General features: G+C 41.5%; 2 protein-coding genes across 2 annotated transcripts; both read left to right on the top strand.

Annotated features, from left to right (window-relative positions):
* Positions 1 to 2,711: 2,711 nt before the first annotated feature.
* On the top strand, positions 2,712 to 9,461 carry LOC308372072 (bile salt-activated lipase-like; the record flags this gene model as incomplete). Its single annotated transcript, XM_080847170.1, has 11 exons — positions 2,712 to 2,774; positions 3,009 to 3,159; positions 4,683 to 4,802; positions 5,892 to 6,092; positions 6,703 to 6,833; positions 7,024 to 7,131; positions 7,360 to 7,474; positions 7,761 to 7,947; positions 8,113 to 8,316; positions 8,871 to 9,068; positions 9,287 to 9,461. 11 exons carry the CDS (start codon positions 2,712 to 2,714, stop codon positions 9,459 to 9,461), a joined length of 1,653 nt encoding a protein of 550 aa, XP_080703296.1.
* Positions 9,462 to 13,426: 3,965 nt separating this feature from the next.
* Positions 13,427 to 23,167, top strand: LOC308372369 (bile salt-activated lipase-like; the record flags this gene model as incomplete). The annotated part of the gene is made up of 11 exons (XM_080847523.1): positions 13,427 to 13,489; positions 13,744 to 13,894; positions 18,427 to 18,546; positions 18,802 to 19,002; positions 20,068 to 20,198; positions 20,364 to 20,471; positions 20,699 to 20,813; positions 21,795 to 21,975; positions 22,141 to 22,344; positions 22,573 to 22,761; positions 22,987 to 23,167. 11 exons carry the CDS (start codon positions 13,427 to 13,429, stop codon positions 23,165 to 23,167), a joined length of 1,644 nt encoding a protein of 547 aa, XP_080703649.1.
* Positions 23,168 to 23,882: the final 715 nt, after the last annotated feature.

The raw sequence follows: 23,882 nt of genomic DNA, 5'->3' as shown, positions 1-23,882 counted from the left end.
AGGTTATGATGCTGGTGATTTGCCAGTTAAGGCCAAGGTACAATTTGAGAATCACTGCACACGTTTTGCAGCCATGTCTTGGACGTACAGAAAAGACTGACTGAGTGTTATGAGATGACATGGCTGTTGTGGTGAATGTAACCATGATCTATTCTGTTGTAGGTCCCCAGCCTGCCAGCCTGAAAAAAGATCATGGAGGACAGCCCCAGTACCTCAAGCAAGCCTTCGCAGCCCGTTATTTATTCAAGGCACACCCCGCATCCCACAGAGGACACACAGAATTCTTTTGGCTGTCTCAACTGACAATATCTTCAGGCCTGAGGCTTGGCATGATTGACAGGCCATTACGAAACTGTCTTTCTAAAGGTGACCCAGTGGTTCTTTCCATTTTGTAGTGATGGCCCATATATCTGGAGCTGAGTCTGCATACAGGAGGGAAGTTGAACAGCTGGCCCTGTGGTGCAGTCGCTACAACCTGAAGTTGAACTCGCTCAAAACTGTGGAGATGATAGTGGACTTCAGGAGGAACCCCCCATAACTGCTCCCCCTCACCATACTGAACTGCTGTGGAATCCTTCAGGTTTCTGGGTTCCACAATCTCCCAGAACCTGAAGTGGGAGCCAACCATTGAAACAGTCATCAAAAAGGCCAGGCAGAGGATGTACTTCCTGCCTCAGGAGCTGCTGATCCAGTTTTACACTGCAGTCATTGAGTCTGTTCTCTGCACATCCATCACTGTCTGGTTTGGATCGGCCACTAAACTGGACAGGAACAGACTACGGACAGTCAGGTCTGCAGAAATAATTAATAGTGCCGACCTGCCCACCATCCAGGAGCTGTACACCTCCAGAGCCAGGAACTGGGCTGGGAAAATAATTGCAGACCCCTCACACACTGGACATAATCTGTTCCAACGCCTCCCCTCTGGCAGGCGCTACAGATCTCCGTACACCAAAACCACCAGACACAGGAACAGTTTCTTCCCCCTTGCCGTCACTCTCAAATTATTATATTTTATTATTATATTATATATATTTATTTTATCCTTAAATGTTGTGTTGTACTGCATATTTTCAGTTTAAGTACATTGAGAGCAACTAAACCCAGAAAAAAATCCTTCTATGTGAAAATGTACTTGACCAATAAACATGATTCTGATTCTGATATTCAATTGAAGATGATTTCACTTCACTTAAATACTTAATCAATACAAATATATATATTTTTATTTGATTGTTTCTGCCCCCCTCACCCTACACTTTAAGAACCCCTGCCTTAGTGGTTCAGTGGAGCACAGGAGCAGTTTCATGTGCAACAGTTTATTAAGAATTCTGTCATGTGACAATGTTGAATATGAAGACCGTGGATGTAAAATAAACAATGCTCAGCAAATGTAGAGGAGGCCCCTTTCTCTAGAGGAAACCAAGGCTCCTATCAGACATGTGATGATTGTTTACCAGCACTACCTGCAAGTGTTTCAAGGACCACAGTCACACATTAACCACCATCACAGTCACTGACAGCTGTTCCAACCAGGATCGGGTTAGAACATACATTGGACCATAGGAAAAGTGGTTAGGACAAAAGGACGGACCATCCGACCGCAGCCCTTGAAAGTGTAATAAAGACACAGGAAATAGAAAGGATTCACACAGGAAAAGTGGGAGTTTGCACAAAAGTACTTTCTGTTGATGATGACATTCACAAAGTCATATACACATTGAGCCTCTGCCATTCTATAAGTCATGTTAGTTTCACAACATGGCCATGACCACACTCTGTCTGACTATCTTGTTTTTATCTCTAGCTGGACTGTACCAAAAGAAGTGGCACCGATCAAAGTAGTAGCAGCCAAGGTGATTATGATGAGGATGAGGAATATGAAGAAGATAGATAGATAGATAGATAGATAGATGGATACTTGGTACCGGAAGTAGGGGAAGAAGAGAACCAGCCGTCTGATGGCCATGAGAATGAGATGGAAATGGAAATGCTTGATTACATGTAAATCTGGACCATTAAAGAATACTGTGTTTGTTGGTTTTTTGTTGTTTCAGTTTGTGTGTATTTATGTAGTACTTGTCAGCACTAACGCAATTCGTTTTTGATAGGTCACATTGGGAGTAGGATTTGGGTTAGGAGATGATGCCTAAATAGGGATGGGCCCTACAGGTCCTTATAGTTTTAAGGAGATTTGAATTTAGAGGTCCTGCTGATTCAGATGTCAGTGAGTGTGTGGTCTGTGAGGTGCCTTGGGACAGTTTTGATGGAAAAATATAATAAAATAGAAAAATGAATAATACATCATGGCAGATAAATTAAGGACTCCTACTTGTTTCAGTGTACCAAGGTCCTTTTACGTCACCCCCTGCCTCCATGTCTCCATGCCCTTGCTGAAATATACAAAGCAACTAATAATCCCTGGACTAAACCTTCTGGTAACGAATCTGGAGTTCAGAATATTAAATTAGACAACATGAATTTATGAAATTATTGCTCAATTGAGGATTTTTTTAATGCAAATCTCCATTGAAAAAAGGCCCCATTCACTTGTCAACACTTGACCACAGACACCCGTCTGGGAGATAGGTACAAATTCACATGTAAGATAAAAGTTAGCCTGTGATTATGTAACGCTGGCTATAGGGAGAGGGGCGCTCAGGGGTATAAATGTCCTGAGAAAAATCTACAGGTGTTACTAATAGTTCACCATGGCCATGCTGGGACTTCTGTTGGCCGCAGCCCTGTGTCTGGGCTCTGCCTCTGCAGCTTCTGTGAGATTTATTTACTTTGGTTGCCTTTGGTTAATACATGTTGTTTAACAATTACACAGTTGATCATGTATACAAAGTATGGCATGTAATATAATATATATTATATCATTGTGTCCTAGACATTACAAAGTCATTAGAAACCTTGTAACATTAATGGTTCACCAGTTCCATTATGCTGATTTACATATAGATCTTCAGGATCTGATTTACTTTGTTGTGTTTTTTTTTTTGCAGTTGGGAGCAGTGTTGACTGAAGGTGGTATGGTCTCGGGAGACAACTATGCTGTTTCTGGACTTTTCCGCTACATGGACGTCTTCAAAGGAATCCCCTTCGCTGCTCCTCCTGGTCGCTTCCAGAAGCCCAAACCCCACCCTGGCTGGAATGGTGGGTGACCCATCTGATAAGTGTTGCTAAGATTCACTTAAGGGAAGCATGATTGAGTGAAACTGCATGGTCAGTGTGGTAACACTGCTTTTGATGAGACTGTCATTAGTCATCTTTACAGGCAATATGCAATGACTGAATGTATGCAAAGGTACTGTTATTGGTACCTTGACATTGTTAAAAGTGGACATAATTTATCAGGACGGTTCACAGCAGTAAACAGCATTTGCATTGGCATGGTTATGATATGGTTATGTTGGTTATGGTTATAGGGGTTCTTATAAAGTGGTGTCATTGGTGATTATTTTTAAAGAGAGACAAACATTAGTAGCTTCCAAAGCAGCATTATAACTAATGCAGGGCTCTGAAAGATAATGATATTTTATTAAAAAGGCAACGTGAACATCAGGAAAGAACACCTAGTTTAAAGCTGCTGATTAAGGGGCTGTGTTCTCCTATTCGCGGTTAAGTCTTTTTTTGCACGCCTCCAATTACGCACATTTTAGTTAAGGGTATTCTCCCCTATGCACTTGGCGAACTTTTTTCCGTCTTTAATCGATATAGCTGAGTTATTACAGTATATTATCTAATTTACTAATTATTTGCCGGACTTGTTTACAGGATCATGTGACAAAAACTTAACAAAATACGCTATTGTAATGTAATGCAGTATTTTGCCTTGTATTATATTTAAATGGAGAAAGGGTAACATTATTTCAGCAGTTTAAAGCCAAAATGTGACAAGCATTCTGATTTTACGACGTTGAATACAGGTGAAATATTGCCTACTGCCGACCTGTAAACGCAATATGATGTTTCGCCTTGTGGTGGCACTTGGCTAACTGCAGGCCTCGGAAGGCCTTGTGATGTTAACATTGTTCATGCCCAAAATTAGGGGTTTAAGGGGGGTCTCTCTGCCTGAAGTGAGTCAAGGATAGAATACCTGTAGACGGAAAAGTGGCTAGCAGTACGTTTTTTTTTTTTTTTACTTAAAGAAGCATTATGCAACAATTGTACTTCAGGATTAGGGTAAGGATAAGCAGTTTTAGCTTTAAATAATAGCTTGATACGTGGGCGCTACAACGACTTTTAATATGGAGAATCGCCACCGTGCCATACCATGATCCATAGGCATATTACTGCTAAATGTAGGATTGCCTGAAGCCGCCCAGCGTTTTACTGTCTGCCGAACTAGTAAGTAGCTTATTTGCCGTCTTGATTTGTCTTGTGTTGCACTTGCTTGATGTTTGACTGTGTTAGGACAGTTGTTGACTTGTCATAATGTCAGTCAGCACATGTCAAGAGTTTCGTTAGTTTTAGCCGCTAGCATATCGTAAGCGATTAGCAATTGATCCGGAATGCTACTTTAAGTGCATGGGAGAATGCGGCCTATACTTATTTGCATACTACTGTCAAAATGACACAACTTTGGACAATATCCTAAAAATGCAATAGTTAATGCATTATTACTCACATACATAGATGTGCAGCTGCATTAGTCATATTTCTTCTCCTGTCCGCAGGTATTCTGAAAGCCAAAGACTACAGAAAGAGATGCCTGCAGGTCACCCTCACCCAGACAGACACCCGCGGTGATGAGGACTGTCTCTACCTCAACGTCTGGGTACCACAGGGACGTAAAGGTAGCTTACTCCATCTTCAACCTCATCGAAAATTGATTTTCACACACACACACACACACACACACACACACACACAGACACACAAGAACCCGTTGCCTAACCCTAAACACCACTTCCACATAGGCTAGCACTTAACGCTTTACTGCTGGCAAAAACAAATTCATGGCTTAGGCATCCTGGGTGTTCACACTCAATACAATACATGTACACAGGGGGAAAGTGTACTGCTGTGGAATTGATTTTACTTTGGATTTACTACACCTCACTCATGTAATTGCCCTCTAACTGTATCTTGCCACCCCACAACTGAATGGTATCATATAATTGAATCCTATAACCGCCTACATTTAAAGGCATCAAGAATGTATAGATTAGGACATATATATACACACTAATAAGGTGAAACAGAGAGCAGATAATCCTACATCAATAATTCTACACCACTCAAAAACAAAAATACTCAGACTATTTGTTCAGCTATAAGTAACGAATTGAAGTGTAGTAGGCATCTTCATGTAGGGAAGTGGATGAGGTGGCGATGGAAAGACATAGAAAGGCAAACATGGCACATATGAGCAAGCTCAAAATACTGATTCCATGGTTTGTTGAAGTTTCTCCAATCTGGATTAAACCTGCTTTGAAAAGTTCCTCTCAGTTTTTATCTATAGCCTACAAGGGAATGCATAATCAGTCTTTCCTTGTGCTTCTCTTTCCACCATTTTGTACCCAAATGCCCACTTTTCCCACCACCCTCCCATGAATGCATATGTTAAAGTCAGAAATGCACAACTTGTCTTTATGTGCTCTTGCAGCTAGAAGAATGCCATTTTAATCATGTAGGGTTTGTTCGTACATACCATGCCCTGTTTTAAACCGCACGTTGGACAATGTTTATTATCTTTACTTCCAACACTATGGTTCGAAACTTATTACGAACCATATTTTGTCCAGACAGGTGCAGGCAATGTTTTTTTGTTATTCAATATCATATAATAGTACATTTCAGATATTTCCAACAGTAAACCAAACAACCAACATGTAAAATGTATTGTCATGTAAAATGCCAACCAACATCTAATTTTTCTGCAGAGGTTTCTTACAACCTCCCTGTCATGGTCTGGATCTATGGGGGTGGCTTCCTTGCCGGAGCTTCCAACGGGGCTAACTTCCTGGACAATCACCTGTACGATGGAGAGCAGATCGCCAACAGGGGCAACGTCATTGTTGTGACACTGAGCTACCGTGTCGGCACTATGGGCTTCCTCAGCACTGGAGACGACAGCATCCCTGGTAAACAGGCATCAGGACAAGCTCTTTAGGAGCCAAGAGAATCTGTAGTCACTCACTATAATTCAGGGCAAGCTCTTCAGGAGCCAAAATAATCTGTATTCACTCACTTTAGTTCAGTGCAAGCTCTTCAGGAGCCAAGAGAATTTGAAGTCACTCACTGTAGTTTAGGGAAAGCTCTTAAGGGGCCAAGATAATTTGTAGTCACTTACTGTAGGTACTGAGCTGATTTGAATGGTTTAGAATTGAACCGAGTAGAATGAACTTGAACTGAATACGGATGAATTAGTCCCCAAACTGTGGGGCTGGATTTTCAGCAAGGGGGGTGGGGGTTGAGGGTGAAAAAACGGAACTAGAAACAACTACAGGTCAAATTTTGTAATCCATTGTTTCTTAGAGCATAGTTGCCTATAACTAACCTATTAGGTGAAGGGTTTATAACATACTTATAATATATAATATGGCCAAGGCCTACTGTTTAGTCTATATGTCTCACACACTCTTGGAAACCACAGGATTGAACTAAAAAGATGATAATAATATATAGGTTATTACGTCTGAAGTGGAATTCATACTGATCTGAACTCAAAGGAGTGATCAATATCGCATGCAGGTAACTACGGCTTGTGGGATCAGCATGCTGCTATTGCCTGGGTGCACAGGAACATCCGTGCTTTTGGTGGAGATGCTGACAACATCACCGTCTTTGGAGAATCTGCTGGAGGCGCCAGTGTCAACTTCCAGGTAGTTCCAAGTCAAGTCTTCCCTGCCCTCTCTTGTTCCTTCTCTCTCTCTCTCTCTCTCTCTCTTCTCTCTCTCTTTCTCTCTCTTTCTCTCTCAAAGTAGCTCTGGGGTGTTCTGTAAGGAGCTACCACTGGCTATACCCAGTTACAGCACATATTTATAGTGCTACCCTAATCTTTGTTCTCCACAGCTCATCTCTCCCAAGAACAAGGGGCTCATCCGCAGAGGCATCTCCCAGAGTGGTGTGGCCCTCTGCCCCTGGGCCGTTAACAAGAACCCCAGAGAATTTGCTGAGCTGGTAAACATTTTACCTTAAGTCAGACGCCATCTCGTAAATGCATTAACAGACTCATACCTGTAGTTTGGGCCATAGTGAGGCTTTTGGCCTACGTAATGCGCAAAGAGGAATTGGTCTAATTGCCAAGTTTGAGTGTTCATGTCACATATGTTGTTATAGTGTTACCACACCTTTGACAGGAGTCATTCCTCTCTTTGGCACTTTTTTAATGGGGCCGATCCTTCACAGGTTGCCACAAAGGTGAACTGTCCAACTGATGACAAGATGGCGGCTTGTCTGAAGATGACTGATCCTGTTACTCTGACTCTTGCTGGATCTTTGGCTTTGGATGGGTCTGCTGATGGTGAGTTGGGAATGTGGGTCCCTGTTTTAATGATTTAAACCTTCAGTTTTGGTTTAGGTTTTTAGTCTATTACTATTAAATAAGATTATTTACGCAGTGAGAACTATATGTTCCATTAAGGGGAATTTCCAGTGCAGACATTGTGCAGTGACTGACAAGGACTGATCGTAAATTACAAAGGCTGTATAATTTGTTTGTGTGAGTGTATGTGTGTATGTGCGTGGGGGGGGGGGTCCTTTTTCCTTTCTTCGTTGCTGCTACCTTCGATTGGATGTCTCTTCCTCAGCTCCCATTGTCAACAACCTGGTTCTCTCTCCTGTCATCGATGGCGACTTCCTGCCTGACGAGCCTGCCAACCTGTTTCTTAACGCCGCAGAGATGGACTACATTATTGGTGCCAACGACATGGATGGCCACCTTTTCGCTGGTTTCGATGTGCCCTCCCTCAACCGGCCTATTGTTTCTACACCCCTGTAAGTGGCTGGCTTCTGTCTTAACACTATATTTTACCTTGTGTATACTCATGAAACATACCCATGCAGATTGTTCACTAAACTCACTGCTCTTAGCTCAGACCTGACAACCTTTAATTATTATTTTGATTCAACATCTTATTCTCGCTCCCTCTTTCATGTTAGTGAGGATTTAAAGACCCTTGTGACTGCTCTCACCAAAGAGAAGGGACCGAAAGCTGCTGACCTGGCCTTCAACGAATACTCCCACACTTGGGGGAACAGGCCTTCCAAGGAGGAAATAAAGAGGGCTGTTGTGGAGGTGGAGACCGACTACATCTTTCTGGTGCCCACCCAGGCCGCTCTCTACCAGCACAACAGCGTTGCCACGTAAGGTTCCCTGATGGAGACTCAGTTTATGGGTGAAACAGTCAAAGCCCAGGCATCAAAGAAGAGGATCCCCTCCTTATATAGACAGGAAGAGCTTAGTCTAAAATTACAAAAACACAATTCGTAGGTACAGGTAATAAAACACTAATTCTATACACTAAAAAACTAATAAAAAATTAAAATCTTTCATTTATACTGATCGATGCCACTTAAAACTACACGCTGAACCTTTAAAGGCAGCATGACTGATTTTAAACTTTACTTAATAGTCTGTGGAATTCTCCTCACATCTACAAGCAATACAAATATATTATGGACAAAAAGGAACGGTATGGACTCATTACTCCCCCCCCCTCCTCAGGACTGGTCGTACATACTTGTAACTGCTCTCTCAGGCTTCTAGAAAATCCCATGGGTGAAACAGTCAAAGCCCAGGCATCAAAGGGTTTCACTTTGTTGTGAAAAGCCCTATCTTGAGCCGGAGTTTTGTTTTTTCCTGTTCTGACTTATTATTCTCTCTCTCGCGCGCGCGCTCCCTCCCTTTCTGTCCTCAGGACTGGTCGTACCTACTCCTACCTGTTCTCTCAGGCCTCTAGAAATCCCTCGTTCCCCAGCTGGATGGGGGCTGACCACGCTGAGGACTTGCAATTTGTCTTTGGCAAGCCCTTCACCACCCCTCTGGGATACTGGCCCAAGCACCGTGATGTCTCTGGATACATGATCGCCTACTGGACAAACTTTGCAAAGACAGGGTATAGTAGAAAGATTTTTTTTTTTTATCAGGTCAATAAAGGCACCAATATGTTATTTACTGTACATTCAAATGAATGAGACAGTAATGGACAAAGACAAACGGTTTTTTTTTGTAACTGAATTATATACATATTTTAAATCTAAATTCAACTAAGATAATGAGAATATTAAGAAATTCCATTCAATGTTTTCTCTCTCTCTACTCCCTTATCAACAGAGACCCTAACAAAGGTGAGTCTGATGTTCCTGTCACCTGGCCTGCATTCAACAGTGAGACCGAAAAGTATGTGGATATCAACCACAGGATGGGCAGAAACTCTGTCAAGCAGAAGATGAGGCTGCGCTTTGTCAACTACTGGACCAACACTTTCGCCAGCATGCCCACCATCTGAGTAGACCAGCCTACAGTTACATAGAGTCATTATGTTACCTTTATGGTCTAGACATCCTCAACTCTGATACTTACACAAGTTTAATCAAAGTTCAACTCAAAAGCACATCAACTCACTGTAAACCATGCTATTGAAGACAATGAAACAGATTGATGCAATAAAAACACATATAATTTGAACTGGTAGTTGTGCTTTTATGCCTTTGCACAAGAAATGTAGACTGGCAATTCACCCATTTACCATTAGATGGTCTTAACCTGGTAGGACAGTCTCACCAAACCCACAATGTGCTCTACGAAGCATATCAGAAAGAGACTGAAACTTCCTCTTGATTTTCAAGTAAAAATTACGCGGTGACCGGGTTTTGCAGTCAGCCATTAAAGTCTCAACATGGTTAAATTGTATTGATTATGCAACAAAATGTGTTTCTCCGCCTGATCAATTCCTTAGCTTGCCTGGTATGGTACAAATCTCCGTCCTACTGTGTTAGAGGTTGTGAATGGTACTGCACTCTCAGTAGTGGCCTGGAGTCTGCTTTACAGTTTAAATGTGACATTGCACATCATGATGTCGTCACATATGCCCACCCACTCTTCTAACCCACTCTTCTCACATGATCACGCCTATCGTGCTGTTTTCTTTGACTACGGTAGAATTGTGCAATAATTGTAGTGTTCCTACTCTAGCTATATCCTATGCTATCTGCCGAATTCCATCTGCGAGTTGCCTTACCAGTCCCAAAGTATTGATTGGCACAGTTGCTGGAAAAAGCAGGACTTGAATTGTGAATACCATTTGCTAAGCTGAGAGTTTTGAAGGACTAATTTATTAAACTTGCACTGCAGCTAATTAAATCTCAAAGCTCTTTAACCCAGATGGAATTTAGATGAGGACATACACAATATTTGTAATGAACCTCAAAACTGAACAATGAATTACAGGCATAAGTAAATGCAGGTGTTTACATGAACGCAATAGTAATTTTCAAGCACAAAGGGTTCCTATGTCTGTCAGTGTCCTGTAGGATTGACTGGATATCCTGTAAGGATCTGTGGCTTCTGCTGTGTTCCCTAAAGTAGTCGTTGTCAAATCAGTTTTTAAAACAGCAGCCCTATCATTCCAGGTATTTTCAAACATCTTGTAGAGAATGTTTCTCTAAATCTGTTAGCACGTCCAGACTCCTGGTTCACCATACACTGGGATCTAATGTACTTACCTTTTGGAGCCAATACATCAAAACACCACTAGAGAGCGATAGATACCTGCAATGTGACAGGCCATTGGTCTCCTCTGTAGTTTCTCGCTTTTTGGCACTAGTTTTCATGCCATCATTATCATAGATTCTGCCACAGTAGCGGATACAAAAGACAAAAAGAGGATTTGTGTGTTTGGCAGTTCATCTACTCTCAGTATCTGAAATCTTTAGTTATTTCCTACCACTTTGTTTCAATGCGTTTTGATGGCAGGGTTCCTTTAATCCACATACAAAAAAGGTTAATGTTATATGGTAATAATAAATGTTTCACATATGTCAAAGGTTGAGACATAATTCATATATACTACATATAACCTACCTAATTAAATAGAAGGTGATATCTAAATATAAGCTCAAAGCCGTCACCTAAGTGCTCTGAGATGTGCTCTCTTTCAATGGCCAGTGGCGCAATGCAACATAGGGATGCTGCCACCGTATAAGCAGATATTCTACCAACTCTGTGACCTGGAAGTGGAGAAGTAAGAACTTAAGTAACACTTTTGTGGTGTTGTAGTTTCATGATATTTATGTTTCTTTTATGCTCTGTCTCCCTGGAAGATCTAAACCCAACAAGCTTAGTTTATGGTGTTTAAGTTTAAGACTTGATGAGTTCACTTTAATCAGGGGTCTTGAGTTTTCAACTCTGATAAGGAATTGGGATTTTAAAGGAATCAACATTTATTGAATTATAGTATAGTCATATTATTAGTATGAGGTCTTGATGGTTGTTTCTGTTTTTCTGGATGATAAAAACAATGTCCATTATAATGTCTCATTGGGCTCTTTGTCTCTGGCATACATATTTAAAGGCCTGTTTACCCATGTGCTACATTACTAGATTATTTGTACATTCTGGTGTTCGACCTATCTGCACCTCATGCAGATCATGTCATTACAAACTTCCAGCATGAGCTCCTGCTTCTCTCTCTCGTATAATACGGAATATCATCCACCAGAATGATGGACAGGAGGAGGGCTGTATCGAGCGGGATGGCTGGTGTGTGCCCCGCACGTCCAATGAGCTCCGAGACATCATGTCTGCCATGATAAAGCACACCGCCAGGCAGTCCAGATCCGGTAAAGCCGCTGCCGTCCATGGCAGACAAGTCCATGCCTGCTCTTATCTCTCCTGGAAACTTTATGTTTCCACCTATCTAGACCAGCACACCTGATAGCCTTTTGGATCCTGTTTCTTTTAATTTCCATTATGGAGTATCCGTTATGGTGGCCATAGTCCGATTTATTGCAAAAGAGGCACAGGTTCTCTGTTTGACCAGGTGATATCTGTAGTAGGGGGGGGGGGGGGGATCTAAATTCAGAGTTTTTGCCATATTAAGTGCCATTATAACTGATGGTGTACCATTACTGTATATCAGTATCATTATATTATTGATCCTGTCCTTGATCCTCAAGTGCAGTGGTTGCCAAACATTTAATGGCAGGCCCTCCTCATATAAAAAAGCTTTGAGTAAAAAAACAGATGCCCATCAGTACCATAGTTTTCATTTTTAATTTAATATGATTTCACTTTTCTTAAATAGTTCATCAGTAAAACTTTTTAAAATTGTATTTTATTGATCGGAGTTTGGTTTGGAGTTTGGAATCTGGTTTTATGATTGACTGACATTTACATGGTCATCTACACATTGCGCCTCCGCCATTCTATTAGTCATGCTAGTTCCACAACAAGGCCATGACCGCGGTCTGTCTGACTACCTTGTTGTCATATTTTTTATTTTTAGCTGGACTATACCCAAAAAAGAGGCACCAATCAAAGTGGTAGCAGCCAATGAGACTAAGATGAGGAAGAGGATGAGGAGTACCAGCCGTCTGATGGCAGTAAGAAATGTGATGGAAACGGAGATGCTTGACTATGTGTAAATCTGGATCATTGAAGAATACTTTGTTTGTTTGTTTTTTGTTGTTAAACAATACATGTTTTTCTTAACAAATTGTACCATAACATGTGAGGATGACCCATTCCAAAAGGGAGGTTTGAGGTTCAAAACTTATGTGAGATTGAATCAGATTGAGGGATAATGTCATGGTTTTTGAAACTGGTGATTACCAGAAACATTCTGGTTGATGGGTCACATTGGGAGAAGGGTTTGGGGTTGGAGAGATGCTGGGCCCTAGAGGTGCTTATAGTTTTTAGGGAGGTTTGAATTAAGAGGTCCTGGTGATTCAAATGTCAGTGAATGTGTTGTTTGTGAGGTGCCTTGGGACCGTATTGATGGCAAAATAAATCAAATTGAATGAATCAGACTGAATTGAAAAATTAAAAATACATCATGGCATGGCTTGCTTCAGTTTCCCCCTGTCTCCTTGAAAAGACGACTTAAAGACATAAAGCAACTAACAACCACCAGACTAAACCTTCTGGTAATGAATCTGGAGTTCTGAATATTAAAATAGAAAAACAGTGAATTTATTGCTATGAACATTTTGCTCAATTGAGGATTTTTTTAATGCAAATCTCCACTGGAAAAGAGCCCATTCACTTGACAACTCTTGACCTGTTGACATGTAGTGTGTTTTTTTAACCATCTGGGAGACAGGTACAAATTCACACGCTAGTTAAACAAATTTAGCTGACGTGTGATTATGCAATGATGGATCAATCACATAGTGATAGGGAGAGGGGCGCTCAGGGGTATAAATGGCCTGAGAAAAAGCCCCTTGGCCCTACAGGTGTTGCTAATAGTTCACCATGGCCATGCTGGGACTTCTGTTGGCCGCAGCCCTTTGTCTTGGATCTGTTTCTGCAGCTACTGTAAGCCTTATTGACTGTGGTTGACTTTGGTTAATACATTATTTTAACATTTAAACAGATGATCATGTATACATAGGATGCCATGTCATGCACGCTACATAACTGTTTTTGTAGATATTACAAAGTCATTAGAAACCTTAGAGTTACTATTGTAAAGAGTGTAACATTAATGTTTCACCTGTTTCATTTCCTTTTGCTGATTTACATCTAGATCTTAAGGATTTGATTTACTTTGGTTGTGTTTTTGTTTGCAGTTGGGCACCGTGTTGACTGAAGGCGGTCTAGTCTCGGGAAGAAACTATGGTGTTTCCGGACTCTCCCGCTACATGGACGTCTTCAAAGGAATCCCCTTCGCTGCTCCTCCTGGTCGCTTCGAGAAGCCCAAACCCCACCCTGGCTGGGATGGTGGGTGACCCATCTGATAAGTGTTGCTAAGATTCACTTAAGGGAAGCATGATTTAGTGAAACTGCATGGTCAGTGTGGTAACACTGCTTTTGATAAGACTGTCATTAGTCATCATTACAGGCAATATGCAATGACTGAATGTATGCAAAGGTACTGTTATTGATTCCATGACACATAAATGAAAGTGGACATAATTTATCAGGATGGTTCACGGCAGTAAACAGCATTGGCATGTTTATGATATGGTTATGTTGGTTATGGTTATAGGGGTTCTCATAAAGTGGTGTCATTGGTGATTTTTTTTTTTAAATAATTTATTTTTAAGTGAGACAAACAAAAATACAAACAAAACAAACAAAAATAGCTCCCAAAGCAGCAATAGAACTAATGAAGGGCTCTGAAAGATAATGATATTTTATCAAAAAGGTAATGTGCACATAAGGCAAGAACAACTATTTTTAAAGCTGCTGATTAGGGGCTGTGCTCTCACATTCCCGGTTAAGTCCATTTTTGTGCGCCTTTTCAGTTAAGGATATTCTCTATGCACTTTCATTGCACCCACATCGCTTAACTTCAGTATGAAGGCATACTCATGAAAAAGCCGTTATTGATTTAATAATAGAAGTAAACAGGGTAAGTAAAATTACAACCTATTATAAAAGATGCATTCAACTCACTTTTGAGGAGATGGTAGCACTTCATCAGAATGCACGTTTCAATATCTGCTATATATCCAGCAATATCCAGCTTGAGATCATGTTGCGTCGCCTATTTTTAAACTCTCAATAATCAAGTAATCAAAATACCCTCCCACCGATGAATAAATGTGCATCATATCAGCCATCCTTTTAAAAGAAACAGATGCTGGGACAGACAGAACACTAATTACTTTGATGACCATGTCAATGACAATGTCGATGATTACAGACGCCTGGATGAATAACCTTCAAGCCACAGTAATCATCGACATTGTAGTTGGACATTGTAGTAACAGGTGTAGTGGATTATGGCTTTACAGTCAAGTTGAAATCGTTGCATACACTGTGCATAGGTAAGATTCAATATATCCACACAAGCAGGGAGGTGGACAGGAATTGTGAAGGGCCATTGCTCTGACCTGAGAAGTGGGCAACCCCCACACCCTCGCAAAAAAAAAAAAATCACACGGACTGTATGGAGAACTGATAAGAATAGGGTCTCACTCAACACTCAAATACAGCAATTAATTTGAGCATGGCATCATTCTGTTGAGAATATTCCAGCCAGGGATCATCATCATACCAGTGGGCTTGAAAAGAGCGCCCTTCCGCATTTTTGGGAAGGCCCGACTGAATGTGAACATTTGATAAAAGCCTGATTGTATTTTAGATTATTGCTCTGTACATGAGCTGGATCTGTTGGATTACTCAATCCCAGCAAAAAAATCTAAATCTGTATTCATGGATTCTGCTTACTCTGCATCTCAATATCCTCCCTGGTTTGCATCCAGTCCTGACTTTCTGTGTCGTCTTTCCTTTCCCTGTTTTCCAAGTCTATTCTGTTCTCATCTGGGTCTGGCTCTTTGTCTGCAGTTGCTGTACTTGGCTTATCATCTGTCCAATTGTATATTATTGTTGTTACCATTATCATAACTATTATAAGGCCCACTAGAAGCAGGTTATGTTATTTTTGTTCTGCTCAGGCAAGATATTTGAAAGGATCTCTAAAATAGCCTATACTTTTTTAAGATTACAATTATTTAGCATGTGGCTCTCTATCCCTGTACTTTCTTGCATGGTCCTTGCATGGTCATCTCATATTTGGTGATCACTGATCAGGACTTAGGCCTACCTGTCCTATGTGTCTCCTGGTCCACATTTTCCTCTGGTCTGGAGACTTGTGGTTGCCCCTCATCTTAAATGTAATATAATTATAATAAATTGCCCTTAGTAGGCTACAAATAAGAGTCTGGAAATATGAGCCAAAACGCAAAACAATGATAGGATTAAGGCATTAAAAGGCAACCAGTGCAACTTTCTAGGCTTGAGGCTTAAAAATAAACATTCAATTTCTTTTTTTTTTTTACACGTAGTAAGTTTCAATAACTCCATACCATTACATATCGACATTCAAGGAGCAAAGATGAGACGTCGTTGTGTGGTGAGAACTGATAGAAAATAACAACAACAATCGCCGGTGGGGAGAGGCCATTTTTCCATTGACTGGAATCCTGCTTTATTTTTTGGAGGTCTCAATAAATAAAGAAAATGGCGCCCATTGTTTTTGTTTACGATTTTCTATCAGTTCTCACCACACAACGACGTCTCATCTTGGCTCCTTGAATGTCGATATGTAATGGTATGGAGTTATTGAAACTTACTACGTGTAAAAAAGACTAGAAATTGAATGTTATTTTTAAGCCTCGAAAGTTGCACTGGGTGCCTTTAACCATTTTGAATGAAATAATGCATTACTTCCATCATTTATTATTTTTGTTAAAACGAAATGTTAGAAACTAACCATCAGCAGCTTTGTTTTCCTACCAAAGAATTAGCATGTGATAACTGACTGGTTGTCTGGTAGGTAGTGATGTGTCATTCGTGAACGATTTGTTCATTTTGAACGAATCCTTACAACGACTCGAGAGTAACGAGTCCTCTCAAAAGATTTGTTCTTTTTCTCGTTCATGACCGCGCATCGGGACTGTTGCATTGGCTAAGCCAAGGAAACAGAAATTATTTGTTGAATGCAGGTCACGTGAAAAATGATCCAAAGACCCGTATCCGAAGACCCAGTCGGAAAAAGAACAAATCATTTCTGTTTCCTATAGCTGACTGTACTGAGCCTATGCAGGTCACGTGGAAAAGGATCCAAAGACCCATATCTGGCAGATGAACGAATCATAGATCCAAAGACACGGTTGGCAAAAGAACGAATCATTGAACGAAAGACCCATATCCGGCAAAAGAATGAATCATTGAACGAAAGACCCATATCCGGCAAAAGAACGAATCATTGAACGAAATACCAATATCCGGCAGATGAACGAATCATAGATCCAAAGACACGGTTGGCAAAAGAATGAATCATTGAACGAAAGACCCATATCCGGCAAAAGAACGAATCATTGAACGAAAGACCCATATCTAGCAGATGAACGAATCATAGATCCAAAGACACGGTTGGCAAAAGAACGAATCATTGACCCAAAGACACGGTTGGCAAAAGAACGAATCATTGAACGAAAGACCCATATCCGGCAAAAGAACGAATCATTGAACGAAAGACCCGTATCTGTCAGATGAACGAAACGTTGATCCAAAGATACGGTCGGGAGGTGAACGATTAGGTCATCTGCCGGATGCAAGTATTTGGATCATTTTTCACGTGATCTGCATAGGCTCAGCATGGGAAGCTAGAGAAAACCGAAATGTTTCATTCATTTTGACTGGGTCTTCGGATACGGGTCTTTGGATCATTTTTCACGTAACCTGCATATGCTCAGAAGAGGAAACAGAAAGGACTTATTAACCTCGTTCACTTTCGAGTGTCTATGTTTAGTAAGACGTGAATGATATTCGTTCACAAGAAATAATTACAGGTTTAGTTATTTTAACTTTTTTATACTTTACTTATAAATGTTTGCCGTGGCAAACTGAGCCTGGATTTATTATGATTTTAATTAATTTCATAAAATTTGATGATGATTGTTCGTATGTTATTCATCTCAAAACTCAGCTTTTCTTACTAGGTAAAGGCAGTTGCGCATCGATTTAGTCCACAAGACAACCGTGACCGTCTCTCGAGGCAAAGATGCAGGCTCTCAGGTGCCGGCGAGTGCAGCACCGCATGTACAGTAAACAGAGTAGGGGGCTTTCCCAAACTAACTACCCTCCCCCTACTCCCTTTCACTCCCGTTGCCCATAGGCTACTTTATGAAATGTTTCGTGTGGCGATATTTGTTATCTAGGCCCTAGATAACAAATATCGCCACAAGGCCTTCCATAAAATTCTGCAGCCGTTGTACTATTTTAAAACTTTTTTTGTTTTCCCTCAGAGGGGCAGCATGAGTCGAGGAAGGCAGGCGGGCAGTTGCCCGGGCAACTTTAGCCTCCCCTGTGCACTTCCCTGCGCACGAGGTCGGAATACTTGGCCAACTTCATTACACTTTGCGAGCTCTTTCCCGTATTTAAACCATACTGCAGAGTTTTATTTTAATACAATTAATTATTTACCTGACTTTTTTGCAAGATGATATGGTAAAAACGTTTATTGAGGTGCTTGACTTAGTGCAGCCCTCAGTAGCACATAGCTGAAAAGCGCGGTAATGATGTTCACACAAGAAATGAGGTTAGAGGTTGCTCCGTCAAGGGTAGAATACCTGTAGGGTGAATAGTGGGTACCAGCACGCTTTTTTCTTTTGGGAGAATGCGGCCAATACTTATTTAAACGACTATAAAAATGTCAAAAGTTTGCTTAAACTGCAATAGCATTATTACTCACAGAAATAGATGTGCAGCTGCATTACTCATATTTCTTCTCCTGTCCGCAGGTATTCTGAAAGCCAAAAACTTCAGCAAGAGATGCATGCAGCCCAACCTCATAATGACAGACACCCGCGGTGCTGAGGACTGTCTCTACCTCAACGTCTGGGTACCTCAGGGACTCAAAGGTAGCTTACTCCATCCTTGACCTCATGGAAAGACTAATTTTCACTAATTAACACAAAAATAACCCGTTATTTGACACTAAACCCTACACCTACACCATGGACGGATTATGAAACCCTGGGCCTAGGCATGTAAAGGTCAAACTTTTTGTGTTATTCAATATCATACAATAGTACATATCAGATTTTTCCAGCAGGTCTTGTCAATGTCAAATGTATTCTAATGTAAAATAACAACTAACATCTCATCTCCTGCAGAGGTTTCTACCAACCTCCCTGTCATGGTCTTCATGTATGGGGGTGCCTTCCTTGTCGGTGGTTCGAGCGGGGCTAACTTCCTGGACAACTACCTGTATGATGGGGAGCAGATCGCCAACAGAGGCAGGGTCATTGTTGTGACACCAAACTACCGTGTCGGCACTCTGGGGTTCCTCAGCACAGGAGACGACCGCATCCCTGGTAAACAGGCATCAGTGCAAGCTCTTTAGGAGCCAAGAGAATATGTAGTCACTCACTGTTGTTACTGCCGTGAAAAGTTTAGGAAACACTGGATTAAACTAAAAAGAAGAGAATTATACATACCGTATTTTCAGCACTATAGGGCGCACTAGATTATAAGGCGAACTGTCAATGATTGGTCTATTTTCGATCTTTTTTCATATATAAAGCGCACCGGACTATAAGGCGCATTTAACAAAACAAAACAGTCAGTCAGTCAAACTTTATTAAACGTGTTCACAATAACTATCAACATGGTTCAAACGTTAATGAGCGTATTCACAATAACTCCCAACCTTGTTCAGGTGTAACACATAAAAAACAGTCTGATACCGCTAAATCAAACGTAAGCGTAAGAGTATTGTAGGTCTTACCTGAAGCTTTGCTGCTAACACTTTGACCAAAAATCCATTGAAACACATAGTAGCTAGCTAGCCTCGCTGCTAATAAGTATCACGTTAGCATGCTGATATGCTCTCACACGCCCCCCTCATTGAGGCAGACATACTGTTTGCCTCCAGTCTCTTGGCTCTTTCACTGCCGTTTTATGTCAGGTCAGCCATTCTAAATAGGTTCTACACATACATGAAATACATTCCCTATATAATGGAGAGAGAGCAACGCTCCCAGCATTACTCCGTAGCAAATTACTTTAGATGTAATTTCAAGCTTGCTGGAGAAGGCACTTCCAACGCCGAGCCACCAGCAGAAAGCAACAGTGGTCGGAAGCAATGTACTGTTCGAGGGTTTATATAAAATACGGTAGCCGTAATGCTGCAAGCGGGGCAGCTTTGTAATTTACCAAAGTCATTCTTAAACATTTTGACGGAGCCCGTTACCACACAAAATCCCACAACCAGAATGAATCCATATGGCGCTCCGGATTACAAGGCGCACTGTCGTTTTTTTTAGAAAATGAAAGGCTTTTAAGTGCGCCTTATAGTCCGGAAAATATAGTAGATGAATACATCTGAAGTGGAATTCATACTGATCTGTACTTAAAGGAATGATCAATATCGCTTACAGGTAACTACGGCTTGTGGGATCAGCATGCTGCTATTGCCTGGGTGCACAGGAACATCCGTGCTTTTGGTGGAGATCCCGACAACATCACCGTCTTTGGAGAATCTGCTGGAGCCGTCAGTGTCAACCTCCAGGTAGTTTTCTTTCCTCTCTTGTTCCTTCTCTCTCTCTCTCTCTCTCTCTCTCTCTTCCCCTCTCTCTCTCAAAATAGCTCTGTGGTGTTCTGTAAGGAGCTGCTACTGGCCATACCCAGTTACAGCACACATTTATAGCGTTACCCCCCTCCTTGTTCTCCACAGCTCATCTCTCCCAAGAACAAGGGGCTCATCCGCAGAGGCATCTCCCAGAGTGGTGTGGCCCTCTGCTCCTGGGCTGTCAACAGGAACCCCAGAGAATTAGCTGAGCTGGTAAGAATGTTACCTTCAGGCAGACGCCATCTCTTATATGCATTAGCAGACTCATACCTGTAGTTTTGGCCATAGTGAGGCTTGTGGCCTACGTAATGCATAGTTGCAAAGAGGAATTGGTCTGATTCCCAAGTTTGAGTGTTCATGTCACATATTTTGTTATAGTGTTACCACACCTTTGACAGGAGTCATTCCTCTTTGCCACAATTGTAATTAATCCTTCACAGGTTGCCGGAAAGGTGGGCTGTCCAACTGACGACAAGATGGCGGCTTGTCTGAAGATGATTGATCCTGTTGCTCTGACTCTTGCTGGATCTTTGAATGCGAAAGGGTCTCCAGATGGTGAGTTGGGAATGTGGGTCCCTTTTTTAACAATTTAAACATTCAGTTTTGGTCTAAGCTTTGAGTCTAGTCTTTTACTATTAAATAAGATTATCCACACAGTGAGAACTATATGTTTCATTCAAGGGAATTTCCAGTGCAGACATTGTGCAGTGATTGACAGTGACTGATCGTGAATTACAAAGGGCAGTGGCGATTTGAGCCTGAAATTTCTGGTGGGGCAATTTTGTATGACATCATGTCATCGTCATAAAAATACAGGTAGCTGATTATTATAAGCAGTAGGCCTTTAAAAACCAGTAAGATAAACTATGGGCTGCATTTTGAGTGTCAGCAGGGAGCAGAAATCCTATTTCAAATACATTTCACATGCTTTAGCGCTCAGCGCGACACAAAGATGTTGCCTATAATACAGCATTAAAGTAAAATGATTGCAACACATATAAAAGATGAGACAGACACATAGCTCAAATAACTTGCATAATTTATAAAGCTTGTGGCACATGTGTGGCATACAATATGAAGCAAAAGGCACGACTGAAACAAAAAACAGCAACAAAACATGCTGCTAAAGCAACAAAACTTTGTTTTTGCAGATTGCATTGATACATCCATCAGCTCAAAAAAAAAGAAGGTTTGACTCACAGAATCGTAGTGTCGGTGCCTGGTGTCGCCCTCGCACATCTTCTCAAAGTTCGCACTTCCCACAGAGCTTTATGAATGATATCAGCCTCCCCACCACATAACGATTCTCCTCCGTCTGTTTTTTGTGTTCAAAAATTTTCCGCTGATATGCACTATCTAGCTGTGCCATGATGTTGACCTGCCGCAATTTCAGGGCGCAATTGATATGGGTTTTTCAGCTTTCTGCCAGATGTTCCAGGTCTTTGAATCCATCCGTTGTCCGAACTGAGTCTGCATTAGTACCTTTTTCCATTTCTTCATTACTGCTACCTTCTGATTTGTATGTCTGTTCCTCAGCTCCCATTGTCAACAACCTGGTTCTCTCTCCTGTCATCGATGGCGACTTCCTGCCTGAGGAGCCTGCCAACCTGTTTGTTAACGCCGCAGAGATGGATTACATTATTGGTGCCAACGACATGGATGGCAACCTCTTCGCTGGTATGGATGTGCCATCCCTCAAAATTCAGGCTACACCCCTGTAAGTGGCTGGCTACTGTCTTAACACTATGTTTTACCTTGTGTATACTCATGAAACATACCCATGCAGATTCTTCACTAAACTCACTGCTCTTAGCTCAGACCTGACAACCTTTAATAATTATTTTGATTCAACATCTAATTCTCGCTCCCTCTTTCATGTTAGTGAGGATTTAAAGACCCTTGTGACTGCTCTCACCAAAGAGAAGGGACCACAAGCTGCTGACCTGGCCTTTAATGAATACTCCCACACTTTGGGAAACAAGCCTTCCAAGGAGGAAATAAAGAGGGCTGTTGTGGAGCTGGAGACCGACTACATCTTTCTAGTGCCCACCCAGGCTGCTCTCTACCAGCACAACAGCGTTGCCACGTAAGACTCCCTGATGGAGACTCAGATTATGGGTGAAAGAGTCAAAGCCCAGGCATCAAAGGGTTTCACTTTGTCGCGAAAAGCCCTATCTTGAGCCAGGCTTTTGTTTTTTTCCTGTTCTGACTTACTATTCTCTCTCTCTCTCTCTCTCTCTCTCTCTCTCTCTCTCTCTCTCTCTCTCTATCTCCCTTTATCTCTCTCTCTGTCTCCCTTTCTTTCTCTCCTCAGGACTGGCCGTACCTACTCCTACCTGTTCTCTCAGGCCTCTAGAATGCCTGGGGTCATGGGGGCTGACCATGCTGATGACTTGCAGTTTGTCTTTGGCAAGCCCTTTACCACCCCTCTGGCGTACTTGCCCAAGCACCGTGATGTCTCTGGATACATGATCGCTTACTGGACCAACTTTGCTAAGACAGGGTATAGCAGAGAGCTTATTTCTTTAGTCAGATCAATAAATGCCCCTATATGTCATTTAAATGTAAACTGTGATCAAAGAATAAGGTGGTAATGGGCAAAGACAAATGTTTTTTTTATCTGAATTATGTACAGTACATATTTTAAATCTAATCAAGAATCAAGATAATGACAAATATTAATACATTCCATTAAATGTTTTCTCTCTCTCTACTCCCTCATCAACAGAGACCCTAACAAAGGTGAGTCTGATGTTCCAGTCACCTGGCCTGCATTTAACAAGGAGACCCACCAGTATGTGGATATCAACCACAGTATGGACAGAAACTCTGTCAAGCAGAAGATGAGGCTGCGCTTTGTCAACTACTGGACCAACATTTACGCCAATTTGCCCACCATCTCCCAGTAGACCAGCCTACACAGTTACATAAAGTCCATATCAGTGTGTCACTTCTGTGGTCTAGAGTAGACATCATCAACTCTGATAATTACACAAGGGAGTTTCATCAAAGTTCAACTCAAAAGCACATCAGCTTGCTATTCACCATGCTATTGAAGACAATGAAACAGATCAAGGCATTAAAAACACTTATAACTTTTACCGGTAGTTCTCTTAAGACTCTTAATTTTCCATTAGCATTGTCCCTGTGACTCCCTGGGTTCTGGTCAGCCATTAAAGTCTCAACTTGATTGAAATGGAATTCTCTGCCTAACAAATTCTTTGTCTTGCCTGGTATTGTACACATCTCAGTCCTACTCAGTGGTGGAATGTAACGAAGTTACATTTTGGAGCTATTATCTATACTTTTACTTCGCTACATTTCTACAATTTCTAAAACATGGAAGCGCTGCTGTTGGAAGTTTAAACTAATCAGGTGTCTCTATCAGCTCCAATGATAGCAGAGTACGCGTATGACAGCAGAGCGAGTGGTAGACTTGCCATTTCCCAAACATTTAACAGACAGCCTGACAAACGGTCTAAGATCCAGAGGTAGCTTCGACTGAGCCCTCTGATCATATGAGCCATCCTCGGCCTTATTTAACAGACATGTTCAAGTTCAGAGGCCCCAAGAATGACTCGTGAGGTTTCAGTGCGTTTCCTGTCTACCTCAAAAAAGCTAGCC

The sequence above is a fragment of the Sprattus sprattus genome (genome assembly GCF_963457725.1).
Source record: "Sprattus sprattus genome assembly, chromosome: 11".
Classification (NCBI taxonomy): Eukaryota; Metazoa; Chordata; class Actinopteri; order Clupeiformes; family Clupeidae; genus Sprattus; species Sprattus sprattus.
Note: the sequence above shows the minus strand (reverse complement) of the source record. Positions and strands in the feature narration are given on the sequence as shown.